At 39.3% G+C, this 15,591-nt stretch overlaps 1 protein-coding gene across 3 annotated transcripts in view; it reads right to left on the bottom strand.

The window, feature by feature from the left end:
• LOC108423893 (coiled-coil domain-containing protein 148) overlaps positions 1–15,591 on the bottom strand; it is a 115,147-nt gene that overhangs the window by 9,102 nt on the left and 90,454 nt on the right. For all 3 annotated transcript variants that reach the window (XM_017691515.2, XM_037539019.1, XM_037539020.1), the window contains exons 12-13: positions 8,289–8,429; positions 1,859–1,977 (exon numbers count right to left, since the gene is read on the bottom strand). In XM_017691515.2, the coding sequence (XP_017547004.1) occupies positions 1,859–1,977; positions 8,289–8,429 (260 nt within the window). The remainder of the gene's footprint in view (positions 1–1,858; positions 1,978–8,288; positions 8,430–15,591) is intronic.

Below are 15,591 nucleotides of genomic sequence, written 5' to 3'. Positions count from 1 at the left end.
GTATTTTGCCCTTCATAATGTGCCACACATTTTCAATGGGAGACAGGTCTGGACTGCAGGCAGGCCAGTTTAGTACTCTTTTACTACAAAAAAGCCACACTGTTGTAACATGTGCATAATGTGGCTTGCCGTTGTCTTGCTGAAATAAGCAGGACGTCCCTGAAAAAGACGTTGCTTGGATGGCAGCATATGTTGCTCCAAAACCTGTATGTACCTTTCAGCATTAATGGGGCCTTCACAGATGTGCAAGTTACCCATGCCATGGGCACTAACACACCCCCACACCATCAGAGATGCTGGCTTTTGAACTTTGTACTGATAACAATCTGGACAGTCCATCCATGATTTCCAAAAACAATTTGAAATGTGGACTCGTCAGACCACAGGACACTTTTCCACTTTGCATCAGTCCATCTCAGATGAGCTCGGGCCCAGAGAAGCCGGTGGTGTTTCTGGGTGTTGTTGATATATGGCTTTTGCTTTGCATGGCAGAGTTTTAACTTGCACTTGTAGATGGAGCGACAAACTGTGTTCACTGACAGTGGTTTTCTGAAGTGTTCCTGAGCCCATGTGGGAATATCCATTACAGAATGATGTCGGTTTTTAATGCAGTGCCGCCTGAGGGATCGAAGGTCACGGGCATTCAATGTTGATTTTCTGCCTTGCTGCTTACTTGCAGAGATTTCTCCAGGTTCTCTGAATCTTTTGATGATATTATGGACTGTAGATGATGAAATCCCTAAATTCCTTGCAATTGCACGTTGAGAAACATTGTTCTTAAACTGTTGGACTATTTGCTCACTCAGTTGTTCACAAAGTGGTGAACCTCACCCCATCCTTGCTTGTGAACGGCTTTCAGAGATGCTCCCTTTATACCCAATCATGACACTCACCTGTTTCCAGTTAACCTGTTCACCTGTGGAATGTTCCAAACAGGTGTTTTTTGAGCATTCCTCAACTTTCCCAGTCTTTTGTTGCCCCTGTCCCAACTTCTTTGGAATGTGTTGCAGGCATCAAATTCAAAATGAGTGAATATGTGCAAAAAACAATAAAGTTTATCTGTTTGAACATTAAATATATTGTCTTTGTAGTGTATTCAATTGAAAATAGGTTGAAAAGGATTTGCACATCATCATATTCTGTTTTTATTCATGTTTTACACAACGTCCCAACTTCATTGGAATTGGGGTTGTAATATTTTTTGACATTATAATAATATAATATTGTAGTGAATACAATGACAATTAACAGTACTTATTGAGTAATTCATAGCAGTGGATAAATACCATATACTAATAGTTAACTTTATAATAATATATTATTACAGTTAATACAATAACTATTAATAATACTTGCTAAGTAATTCATAGTGGTATATAAATACCATATAATACTACTACTACTACTACTAATAATAATAATAATAATAACAACAACAATAATAATAGTTAATAGTATAGTAATAAAATATTATAGTTAATATAATAACTGTTATATTATATTATTATATATATATTATATAAAATAGATCATCAGCATCAGCATTTGAATCTGGACTGTGGAATGAAACTGCTACCCAATGTGCCAAGTGGGGAAAGACCAGAGACTAAGACTAAACTTAGGTAACTTAGGTAATTAATAATGGAATAATAAGCCTGACATTTATGGGGTTAATCATGACTATAACTCTGCTTTTTAGCTCACTGCTCTGCTGTGTGATCCGAGCTGTTCACTCTAACAATGTAAGCTGATGAAGGTGAGAGGAGTGGGTGGATTGTGGCTGTCATGACTAAACTCACACCGTTTATCTGTCCTTTCCTGTCCTTGTCTTTAAGCCTCAGTCATTGTGGCTGCCTACCTCTCTTTATCTCTCTGGGCCTGCTCCTCCATCTCTCCCCTGAGCTGTGTCAGTCTCGCCTCCTCCCTCCTCCTCCACTCCACTGTCCTCCTCTGCTGTTCCTCACGAAACTCACGCACCTGACAGAGCGAGAGAAAGAGAGAGAGAGAGGCGTTTTCTTTAACAATGTACCAAAAACCTATGAGCCTGCTGCAGTGATTCTGAACAGGACCTGTAATATTGTATTCAGTTACACCGTTACAGCAAAACAAGTTTTTTTTTTTCAATTTTACACTCTTTTAAAATTTAAAATTGCCTGTTACATTGTGTGAATATTTTATGATGAATGGATAGAAATGGCCCAAAATTACTTGTACAGACTGACAATAAAACATTTATATTTATATACATTTGTACAGTACAGGGTCACATTTTATTAGGTTGGTGTATATATATATATATATATATATATATATATATATATATAGTTGATCTATTATTGACAAACTAAAGAAATGTTCAGTTGATTATCAACATTATGGTAAGGGTTAGGTTTAGGAGTAGGTGTAGGTTTTGCTTTGAGGTTAGGGTTAGGGTTGGGTTTAATAGAACCTTCCACACTCGACTTCCAAGTTCAATTGCATTCAATACATATTTAGTTGAATGTTACTTTAAGATATACTGAGCATCTACAAAGCATCTACAGTGGACCATCCAAATAAAATATTACCCAGTAAAGCAAGTAAGCAAGCAAGCAAGCAAAATTTATTTATATAGCGCTTTTTACAACAGGTGTTGTCACAAAGCAGCTTTACAGAACAATCAGTATTACAGAGAGAAGAGAAAAGAAGAGAGAAACTCCGGGTCCGAGCCCCCATGAGCAAGCCAGCGGCGACGGTGGCAAGGAAAAACTCCCTAAAAGAGGAAGAAACCTTGAGAGGAACCAAGACTCAGAAGGGGAACCCATCCTCCTATGGTCGACACCGGACAGCGAACATTATTAGTAAGAAGTATTATAGTAAAGTGGGAAAAGAAAGAGAGAGATCTGAGGGTGAGGACTGCACAGTGCTGTACAGCAAGAAGCTCAGTGGTGGTCAAACCGGTCCAGAAGGCTGGTGAGCAGCGGCACCAATCAAGGCAGTAGAGGCAACAGCATCAGGCGCACAGGATGGGCAGCTGATCAGCTCGGCAGAGAAAGGAGAAGAAAAAAAACAGAGTTAATACTGTAAAGAGTGGCTGACCACAGATTACAGTAAAACAGAGCGTAGAGTGTAGACTCCAGCAGGTCTAGACCTGACAGGGAAGACTAATCACCAAATGCTTGACTGTACAAATAAGTTTTTAGCCTAGACTTAAAGATTGGGGCTGTGTCTGATTCCCGAACATTGGCAGGAAGATTATTCCAGAGCTGGGGGGCTTTGTATGAGAAAGCTCTCCCCCCTGATGTAGCTTTATTTATTCTAGGTACCAGTAGTAGGCCAGCACCTTGTGATCTAAGTAGGCGTGATGGTTCATAGTAGGAGAGGAGCTCACTCAGGTACTGAGGGGCGAGCCCGTTTAGAGCTTTATAAGTCAGTAATAGAATTTTATAATCAATGCGAAATTTAACTGGTAACCAGTGCAGGGCTGATAAAACTGGACTAATATGGTCAAACTTCCTAGTTCTTGTGAGGACTCTGGCTGCAGCGTTCTGGACTAGCTGAAGCTTGTTAAGGCTTTTGCTGTGACATCCAGACAGCAGGGCATTACAATAATCTAGCCTTGAAGTGATAAATGCATGAACTAGCTTTTCTGCATCCTGTAGAGATAATGAATTTCTTAATTTAGCGATATTGCGGAGATGCAGGAAAGCTGTTCTAGTGATATTAGATATATGTGTGTCGAAAGAGAGATCAGCGTCTATCATGACACCAAGATTTTTAACAGATAGGCTTGATGAAACTGAGAGATTGTTAAGTTTTAGTGTTGAGTTAGACAGTCTGTGTCTGGCTAATTTTGGACCAAGAAGCAGGACCTCTGTTTTATCTGAGTTAAGTAACAGAAAATTATTTGACATCCAATCTTTTATGTCTTTTACACAGTCCTCAATCTTGGCAAGTTTAATTTTATCATCCGGTTTACTTGATATGTATAACTGGGTGTCATCTGCATAACAGTGGAAATTTATGCCGTGTTTACTGATAATGGTGCCTAGTGGTAGCATATATATTGTAAATAATATAGGTCCTAAAACGGAACCTTGTGGAACACCATAAATTACTTTTGCACGAACAGATGATTCACCCTTTACATTAACAAACTGATATCGATCGGTGAGGTAGGACCTGAACCAGGAAAGAGCTGTTCCTGTTACCCCTACAAGGTTTTCTAGTCTATCTAGTAGGATAGCGTGTTCTATTGTGTCGAATGCTGCACTAAGGTCAAGGAGGACTAACAACGACACATTTCCTTGGTCCGTGAATAATAGAAGATCATTTATAATTTTTACTAATGCTGTTTCTGTACTATGATGTGGCCTAAAACCAGACTGAAATTTTTCGTGTAGATTATTCCTATGCAAATAAGGGCTTAATTGTTTTGCTACCACTTTTTCCAGGATCTTAGATATGAAGGGGAGATTTGAGATGGGTCTATAATTTGATAGTTCACAGGGATCGAGGTTAGCTTTCTTAATCAGCGGTCTAATTACTGCAAGTTTAAAAGTTTTTGGGATATATCCGAGGCTAAGAGAGGAGTTTATTATTGACAGAATAGGCTTAGTTATTTCTGGTAAAATTTCCTTGAGTAGACCTGTAGGGATCGGGTCCAGAATACAGGTCGATGGTTTTGCAGAAGAGACTATTTTGATTAGTTCATTTTCTTGGAGTAATGTAAACGATTCCAGCCTATCTGGAGTGACTCTAATATTCTCAGGGTCTAGACTGGAATTATAAGCCACCAGGTTTGTGGAGTTTAACTGTGTGTTCAGAATTGTCTGTCTAATTTTTTCAATTTTATCACTAAAGAAATTCAGAAAATCATTGCTGCTATAGGCTGATGGCATCTGGGGTTCAGTGACTCTTTTGTTCTCTGTCAGTTTAGAAATTGTGCTAAATAGTAATCTGGGATTGTTCTTATTGTTTTCTATGAGAGAGGAGAGATAGGCTGAACGTGCTGCAGTAAGAGCTCTTCTATAGTGTATAAGGCTCTCCTTCCAGGCGGACTGGAACACTTCTAATTTAGTCAGACGCCATTTTCGCTCTAGTTGCCTGGCCGTCTGTTTTAGAGTTCGAGTGTGATCATTATACCACGGGGCGAGTTTTTTCTGCCGTACTATTTTGCTTTTTAATGGAGCTACACTGTCTAACGTAGATCGAAGAGTATCCTCTAAGAATTTGGTCATAGTATCTAACTCAGTAGGATCGGATGGACAGCTGACTGAAGTTGATAACTGCGGGAGGTTTCTGATAAAGCTGCCAGCTGTGGAGGAAGTTATAGTCCTCTTAACCTGGTAGCATGGTGATGAGCGCATATTACCACTAAACTGGATTTTGTATGAGATTAAGTAATGGTCTGAGACGGCTGTGCTCTGGGGGAGAATGGCTAAGTTATCTATGTCTACACCAAAGGTCAGTATTAAGTCTAGAGTGTGGTTGAGGTGGTGTGTGGGCCCATTTATAATTTGGGTGAATCCCATGGAGTCTATGATAGATATGAATGCCTTACTTAGTGTGTCGTGAGGGTTGTCGATGTGGATATTAAAATCTCCGACAATTAATATTTTATTTGAAAACGTTATTAGGCTTGATAGAAACTCAGAGAATTCCTGCAAGAACTGAGAATACGGACCGGGTGGCCTGTAAATTGTGATTAATAGAAATGAATGTTTATTTGTTCCTTGCTCAAGTATATTGAGTACAAGAACTTCAAAAGAAGTTCTTGTACTCAATATACAGTACTGTACAATAGTATTTAACAGAAAATTGCTCAAAAGCTTTAATGAGTAGTATTTCAGTGTTTAATGTGTTCACCCTTCGCCTTTATTGCAGCTTCCATTCTGTTTTCAGGAGACTTGCTTTCATTTTTTTTCAAAGAAATCTGCAGGAACATTTTTCCAGTCTTAAGATCCAAGTAATCCCAAACACATTCAGTGGTATTGAGGTCTGGAGTCTGGAGCTTGATTGTCTCCACCTCAAAGATGAAAGCTTTATGTACAGTTCATCTGATGGGGACAGTTTTGGTGGTCTACCCATTCTGGAAACGTCTTTTTTCTCTTATTTTCTTTTGACTTTCCTTTTTCTTATGCAAGCAGATGAACTTGCATCTAATCTCCTCAGAAATATCTCCTTTTGTGATTTTAGTGAGAGTGAATGTGCTAGGCAGCTAAGATATATTTGAACTGCTGTTTGTCTGAATGTTAGCGTCTCTTTGAAGGGGACCATAATGTCATTGGCTCTTCCGGGAGCTGCTTTGATTGGAAGGACGCAGCTGCAACTGATTGGTTTTAATAGTGGAAGGTTGAAAGAGTTAAAGTTGCAGCAGGTGTACAAAAGTAAAGAGTGGACATGGAGTCACTTTCAAACATTGACTGACTAAACTAATCCCTATCTTGTAATTAAAAAAAAAGTTGGCCTTGAGGGAAAGAAAGCAGAGATGAAGCTTGATATTCATATTGATTGTTACAGATGGAATGGAATGTGCTTTGGAAATGAGATAATGTTTCATGGTGTGAGAGAGGAGCGCATAGTGACAGGTGTATGTGTAATCTATTACGGCCCAAACGACATCATCAATCAGCAACAGCCCTGGAGGAAGTGACTTCATTAAGGAGAGCAGGAAGGAGGAAGGTGAGGTCACACAGTTAAAATCTCCAACACAAACAGTGAGGAGGCTGAGGAGACCCCCCCACACGCACAGGACACGACACAACACATTTATCAAGCTAATGAGGCCAGCAGTGGCTCACAGACTTCCCTCACAGCATGCCACACTAGATACGCACTGTTCCTAACACTGCGCTGAGCAATCGATTCAGTAATATTAATACAATATTGATACTGAATCTGTTTTTGAAGAAGTGGCTTATAAGATAAAGGTCCTGTTCTGCCACTCTGTTATGCCTTAGTCAAAAGTGTGAACTTTTATTCTGTGAACATGTGAACTACCTGGGGGCACATCTCATGCAGGGGTGATAAAGTTCAGGCTGAAAGCTGCAGATGTGGTGAAATGATCTGAATGTCTTACTATGTAGTAGGACTGGCTTTAGGGAGTCATTTAGTGAGGCCAGGCCTCACCAACAAATCATCATGGCCCACTAAATCCACTATTTTGTACGCAGTAGCACGCGGCAAAAAAGCAAACAAATTGAAACTAGTCTTGGTGTGCACATGCCCGGTATAAGAGGCTATGATGGTATAAAACAATAATAATTCCTCAGGGCTCTTTCTTTAATGATGTACCAAAAACCTGCATATTGTAGTTCCATAACTGTCAGCTCTGACATGCTTAAAGTGAATTAGCAGTGATAAAGAGGGTGTGTATAGGCATGGTCCTGTTTTTTTAAGCTCCCAAAAAAAAAACACTGCTACACTGCAATGTCAGGGCCATGATGTTGGACAAGGGGCCCTGGCTCGCATTCTCTGTTCCAGTTCATACCAAAGGTGTCTCACCCAGCCATGCCTTTATGGACCTTGCTTTGTGTACTGGGGCTCAGTCATGCTGGAGCAGAAAAGGGCCTTCCCAAACTGTTCCCACAAAGTTGAAAGCATACAACTGTCCAAATGTCTTGGTCTGCTGTAGCATTAAGTGTTCCCCTCAGTGGACCTAAGGGGTCTAGACCAACCCCTGAAAACAACTCCATAGCATTATCCCTCCTCCACCAAACTTTACAGTTGGCAGAATGCAAATGGGCAAGTAAGACTGCCAGATAGAGAAGTGTGATTTGTCACTCCACTGAATATGTTTCACTGCTCCAGAGTCCAGTGGTTGCATGCTTCACATCACTCATCTGATGCTTGTGCCATTGTGCTTGGTGATTGGTTTCTATGCTGACGTTAATGCCAGAGGATGTTTGACACTCTGCAGTTACTGAGTCACCAGAGCTTTGGCAACTTTTATGCACTATGCATGAGTGTTCAGTGACCTGTTCTGTAACTTTATGTGGTCTGGGTTGATGTGCTTCCCTAAACCTTACATTTTTCATAAGACCACTCACATTTGATCTTGGAATATCTAGGATGGAAGACTTTTTGCCAACTGACTTGTTGCAATGGTGGCATCCTATTACAGCACCACACTCAAATTCAGTGAGCTCTTTAGAATGACCCATTCTTTTACAAATGTTTGTAAAGACAGACTGCATGGCTAGGTGCTTGATTTTATACACCTGTGGCAATGGAACTCAAGTCAGTGATAAAGAGGGGTTTCCCAATACTTTTGTTCATATAGTGTGTGTATATATATATATACATACCTGTTGTTTCTGTTTGCTTCTCTTGGTATACTCTCTATCTTGCTCCTCTCTCTGTCTCTCTCTCTCCTCCTCCTCCCACCGTGCTGCTATAGCTGCCTCCAGACAAGCAATTTCCTCCTGCTGCTCATGCCACTGCTGCACCTACACACACACAGTCACAAAAAAGAACATGAACATACACATTAACATGCATTAAAATCCACATCTGTTTTGACACACAGTAAATCATATACACAAACACACACACACAGAGTGAATAACAGGTGGGTTTAGCGGATCTTCTGTTGGTACGAGGTGCACTGAAGTGTTGTGATTCAAACTTGCAAATTGATCTATTGATCCATTACCAAAGCTTTGTAAATCCCCCTGCCACACACACACACACACATTAACACATTTGTAGCAGAAACGTCCTCAGGCCAGGGGGTCTGTGTGGGCCAGGGAGGGGGAATCAACACCTCCTGTTCTGTCTAGTGGATTCTGTTTAACAGGACACAAGTGAAAGCCAGTGGCAACATTCACACATGCATCCATTCAGTTCACATTATGCACAAGCTATTTCCATTAACTGCATCCCTCCCTTTACATACTGTACAGGCAGTGGTAGACAATGCAAGAGTTGGGCAAAACACCTTAAGAAAGTATTGGCTGATAGCTAAATGTATCCAGTAATGTAATATTCCATTACATGTTTTCTTCACATAATTTCTCTGTTAATACATTGAATGAAAACTGCTTATTATTAAAATTAAGTTCCAAAATTCTCAATGTTTTTATCTCTCATCACCAGTTTCAGTTCACTGCTGCTCCCACAATCCCACAACACAGATGTTAAGATTGTCACTTGCAAACATCCACCACAGAGGAGATCATTAACAAAAGAGCTCAGTAACACTGAGATTAACAACTGATCATCATATTGATTTATCAGTCTACTCAGGCTTTAGTAGAGATCGGTAACACTGAGATTAATAACTGATCATCACATTGATTTATCAGTCTACTCAGGCTTTAGTAGAGATCGGTAACACTGAGATTAATAACTGATCATCATATTGATTTATCAGTCTACTCAGGCTTTAGTAGAGATCGGTAACACTGAGATTAATAACTGAATATCACATTGATTTATCAGTCTACTCAGGCTTTAGTAGAGATCGGTAACACTGAGATTAATAACTGATCATCACATTGATTTATCAGTCTACTCAGGCTTTAGCAGAGCTCAGTAACACTGAGATTAATAACTGTTCATCAAACTAATTTACTCAGGCTTTAGCAGAGCTCAGTAACACTGAGATTAATAACTGATCATCACATTGATTTATCAGTCTACTCAGGCTTTAGCAGATCTCAGTAACACTGAGATTAACAACTGATCATCATATTGATTTATCAGTCTACTCAGGCTTTAGTAGAGATCGGTAACACTGAGATTAATAACTGATCATCACATTGGTTTATTAGTCTACTCAGGTTTTAGAAGAGCTCAGTAACACTAAGATTAATAACTGAAAAAAATCTTGCTTAGGCTAGAGCCAGCCCTGTAATCACACTCTGGTAAAAATGAAAGACAAAAAAAGTATTTTTTTATAAAGAAAATCCTGTGTAGGCCTAGAATTACCAGCCTCATTAACAACTTGATTAGCACATTAGAATAATTAGCATGTATTAACCTGTGATTGCCACTCCATAAGTACAAAGGCGTACTGCTGGCATCGTACCTGCTGTTTAGCTCATATTCATGGGCTTTTAGCTAGTTAGGTAAAGATTGTGGCTATTTGGATCTGCTCTACGAGCTCTATTAAAGCAAAGGCCAGACCGGACTGAGAATTAAACCATAGCATTATGCCTTAGATATGCTCTCTGCTAATGAGTACCCTTAGCAGAGAAAATCCCAGCTGCCCTCAACCAATAGGCATTTAAATGAACACTAATCGTGCACTTAAAATGACTGTGTTAATCTCTGTCTATAAGTGTATTTCTGTATCAGCACTGACTTTTGCTGCAGGCAAAGCTTGATGATGTCTTTAGTCTTTGGCCTGTTTGTTAGCTTAAGTATAAGTTTCTAACAAAGAAAGAAGTCGCTCTGGATAAGAATATCAGCAAAGTGCTGTAAACGTAATGTAATCTAATGTATCTGATACAACTATTTCATTTGTTCTAATCCAGCAATAAGTGACCATGAAACAGTCAGTTGCTGGAGGTGCATATAATATGTAAAGGACAATTCAAGTTGGGTTGGTTTTATCAGGGGATGTAGTGTAAATTGTAAGACTCCTGGTCCTGGAGCTCTGTGCTAAAGCATGACTGCCATAGTGCTTCCTCTAACACACCGTCAACTCAAGAAGGGCTTGTTAATTAGCTAATAAGCTAAATCAGGTGTGTTGAGAGCACTAAAATGTGCATGGCAGGGGGTACTCCAGGACAAGGGTTGGGACCCACTGTTCTACATTGTGAGAGTACTTACACTGCATCTGCACAGGAAACGCCACATTTCCTGACACTTAGTGAGCTGTAGACACAGCAACCTAACCAAAGGTATGTATTTAAACTATTATGTAACATGACAGTGTTTACACAGCAACAACAGATGCTGCCTTTAAAATATTTATCTTTATGCAAGTGCAGTGGAATTACCTATTGGTGTTACATTGTGATATGCACTGTAAAAAGAGCATTTTCTCTGTCAAAGTACTGTCATTTAATGCTCAACCATTTTTGAAAAATTTTTAAATGAGTGTAAATAAGCACATATACTGTATTTTAGCTCTGCTGTTAATTTACATAAATACAATGTACATTCTTAAAAACAAATAATCAATGACATCACCAGTCATTTGCATTTGCTTTCACGTTTGTTATTTTTACTATTTATGGGAAAATACTGTATGTCACAATAACTACCTGAACTACTAAAACTGGTGAATTACAGTTTTTTGAAAAGGTTAAATGATTGTGATTTTACACAGCTTTGCCATCATTGAGAAAACATACTGCTATTAATTAACAGGTGGTAAGCACAGTGCTATCATAGACTGATCACAGCGACATTGCTTTTGGTGCAGCACACATTTTAAAATGACTTTCAAAAATAGACATCTGCTGTTTCTGTGTAAACATCAACATATTACAAAATGGTTTAAAGCCACCTCACAGCACAAGCATGCTACTACAGCTAGCAAAATGTCAAGAAAGTTGGCATTTCCTGTCCAGGTGCAGTGTAAGTACTCTAATTATGTAAGAAATCACACTCCTCCTGTGAAAATCAGGAAAAGGTGTCGGAAAAACAGCAGTACAAATGTAATTACCCTCACTTTAAAACACATGTAAATACATAAGAGAATTACATGTCCAGATACGCCTCTATAATTACATGATATATGTAATCACATGAGTAAAGACTGAAGTTAATATATAAGTGTATGAACATAAACCATGCTAAAGTAATTCAGTGAATAAATCACCAGCAGCTACACTGCAGCTTCATGTGTTGTACGCAACAGCACAGTTACAAGTGAAAATGAGCATCAAGGGTCACCAACAAGGATAACTCTTCTGACACAACAGGTGATTTCTGTTTCATTTGCTCTAATCCAGCGATGAACAATCCTGAACCAGTCAATGGTCCCTATATATTCGCTACAGCAAATGGCTCTTTCATTGGAGCTGAACTCTGCACTAAAATGTGTCTGCCACAGTGCTTGGTGCGCCAGCCATGGCTAGACATTAGAGGCGTGTGCCAGCTTGTGTGACTGTGGCAGAGCGTTTCTCCTTAACGGCGGAGTGATAGAACAGACGCGGCAATCTGTTCAGCGCCTCTGATGAGCGACTCGCCCGCTTCGCACTTCCACTGTGCAAAATCTCAATGTGTTCTCAGCAACAGCTTGCCATCAAACACACATTTTTCGAAAGCGTTGGGGAATCTGCCACGGTCTACGGACCGGCAGGCTGACAGCCGCTCCGAGAGACGGGGAAAACTTCCAGATCCAATTTCAGCTCTGTCTGAAGAAGAAGAAAAAAAATCTAACACCAGGCACAGCAGTGCTAAATAAAACCTGCATCAGCTAGAAATGTTAACAAAGAGCGATTCTTTAGATCAATACTCATTTTTTCTGCAACAATCCCTCAATTTGTTTTTGTTGATTTGTTTTGGATGCAGTTTTTTTGTTATGTAACAGTTTTTTGTTATGGAGCCTAGAGCGAGAAAAATGTACAGAGAGAGAGAGAGAAAGAGAGAGAGAGAGAGAGAGAGAGAGAGAGAGAGAGAGAGAGGAAGGGGTAACTGGTCCCATAATTGCACCATCAATCACGCTCCTCCCTGGCCCAGATAAGACAGCACAGTGCCAGGGGATGGGAACCAGAATAAGGTAAGACACACACACACACACACACACACACACACACACATGCACACACTCACGCACACACACACACATGCACACACTCATGCACACACACTCACAGACATACTAAAATCCACCTCTCTTTTCGTCTCTCGACATTAAAAATAATCAAAAAGGCCTCACATGTTAAACTCCTATTAGAATTCTGCTTATTATGATCAAGTGTTGCTGAATTCACATGTATTTGCCCAGAGCAATATCAGTTTACTAAAGTCCACTGCTGGACACTTATTTCAGTGTCAAGTTTGCTTAATGTACTAAGAAACGTATCACTCTGCATATGCATCGCAATATTTACTTCTGTGAAGATGGACGAGTCTAAACAGACAGAAATAGAACCAATTATGACACATTTAAGAACTGCTTTCAAAAACAATAAATGCAGTTTCTCAGTGTTTCACAGACTGCACAGCACTAAATTACAGTACTAATTATGCTCTCTTTGTAATGAAACATGCAGATTTTCAGAGTTCTGTAAAGGGGAATTCTACCAAAATGTCTGCATAATTTAGCTGTTGAGCTACAGATAAAGCAATTCAGAGGGATTCACTGTGAAATCTTAAGGCACCAATTCAAATTTCTTTACAGTGGTGGTGATAGTAACCAGGAGTCATGATGTCTACGCCACAAATATAGCCATTTTATTTACTATCCAAAACAACCATTGAACCTACATGTGTCTTCTGAGCTTTTATATATAGATTGATATGGTCAAATAGTGGTAATTCTGAACGAACAAGTTCTGGCCTTGTATGTACCTCTCTGCCAGGAAAGACCAAAATCTTGTCTCAAAACTATCGTAAAACTATGTCTCCTGCATCTGGCAGTGTATTTACAACCACTGAATGTAAAAACTTTCTGTGATATATCTTTTAGAGGCATAAAATTCTGATGTCTGGTACCAATGACCATCACTGTGAATGACTTCATATACATATCATCCATTTAATTATGTAGAAATTATGAAAAAACAGTGAAATCCCCCTTAAAGTACTTACAATATCACTGATAGGCTCAGAAAAGCCTACTACCACATTATGTGATCACAAAAGCGATAAATATGGTTTTAGACAGCAAGTCGTTTCTCTGTCAATATCCCATTGGGCGGCACACACCTGTGCTGTTATTTGTGGCAATAGGTCTGTTTTTTCTTTACTGTATCAGTCCACTGAGTATTACTTGCTAAGTAACCTGCTGCGCCTAAATAAGATTTTCAGTCAGCAGCTGTGACAGCAGAAAGACTAAGAAAACTGGAATTAGCCAGAAATATGCAGAATATAATTCAGTAAGCAAGACTGTCCATGAAATGCTTCAGGTTAATCTGCCAGGAATGGAAAAAGTTGAGCTGAACCTGATATTCTCAGACTCTATCTGTATCACAAAAGGTCACTACTGCTCTTGGAGGAAGAAACGGTCAGTATTAAAGAATGTCTGTAACAATGTTTTGGGCTTCTTTGCTTTACATTTTCTTTATTTTGCAGAACTGTAGTATAAAAGCAATAGAGCATTCAGGTTATGTGTTATCATGAATAATGTCATGGTTGTGACGTCACATAATAGCGTTGTGTTGCACACTCGTGTTCTATATCTTAAATATTGCCCACATATACATTTACTTTGCAAAGTCAGTATGTGAGTGCAAACAGATACTGTGGATTCTGCTAATTGTTATAGAATTTTCAAGTGAAAGTTTTAAAAGCAGCATTGGTTCACTAACGCAAAGTTTGATTGATATACTGCACACATCACTCTACTCTACATTTTACGATGTCATTCACTTGCAAAGCCAATTTTCTGAGCCAAATGGAGGCAATTTGCAAGTCATGCATTCATTTAGAATTATCAACACAATAAAACACGATACAAATGAACTGCATTCGCACAAATAACATTGCTATTATACAAGAATCAATCAAATCTGAACTGTGAGAACATCTGCATTTGCTGTGGGCCTGCGTGGTCCTTTGTGTAAACTGCAACACACAATACATTCCTAGATGCCATATATAAATCATGTGCTTTAATACTAAAAGGTCTCGGAGGAGCTGTAAAACAGAAATTGAAATCTTGCACACTTTCTGCTGCTGCCCTCCCCCGTTCTGTATTGTTCTGCAGCGTGGCTTTAAAAGCAGCATTAAAACCACGTTGCTAATGAAATCTATATCTGCAAATGCCAGAATCCAATCTCAGCGGCAGCAGGTTTTTCACACACAGTCGCACACACGCACAAACTGGAGTGCTTGTGCTCTTTCAGTTGGGTCTACAGAGGCGTTTAATAAACTTCCCTGTCACTCCAGAGAAAAAGTGACTTTAAAAACATACAAGAAATGAAAAGGCCACATATATAACACAATGCTGAAACAACAGTAGAGACAGAGAGTAAAAGAGAAAGATAGAATAAGAGGGACAGAGGGAGTCGTCGCTGTTGTGTTTCCACAGATGTTGAGTGACACTGTCATGTACGTTTTTCTTCATCACTATTATTCACGTCTTACACGCCTACAGCTGCCAGTGGTGGGCTGAGAGTTACGCTACTCTGAGGGAAAAACCCAGCTACACCCTCGACGAAGGTGCCAAAAATGAGTTCTCTCGAGTGACGCTACCTTTAGTTCTCTAGAGAGCCTTTCAATGTATGGTTTATCAAAAAAATAGCTTTGGAAATGAAGTGTGCAAATACTGAATCTGAACCTGATTTAAGCTTAAAGAACCTTGACATAGTGTTAAAGTATCTATATCATAGAAAAACACATTTTGTTTTTTTTTTGTTGTTGTATTAATTGTTTTTGTGTGAACTAATAAAAACAAACACAGCGAAATGCTGTAAACATAAATGGACGCTGCAGTTTAGCCTTAACCCGTAATGGAAGTTTCAGCTCAGGCTGATTTTTTTTTATGTG

Source organism: Pygocentrus nattereri, chromosome 6 (assembly GCF_015220715.1).
Source record: "Pygocentrus nattereri isolate fPygNat1 chromosome 6, fPygNat1.pri, whole genome shotgun sequence".
In the NCBI taxonomy this organism is placed as follows: Eukaryota; Metazoa; Chordata; class Actinopteri; order Characiformes; family Serrasalmidae; genus Pygocentrus; species Pygocentrus nattereri.
This window is presented reverse-complemented; position numbering and strand designations above follow the sequence as displayed.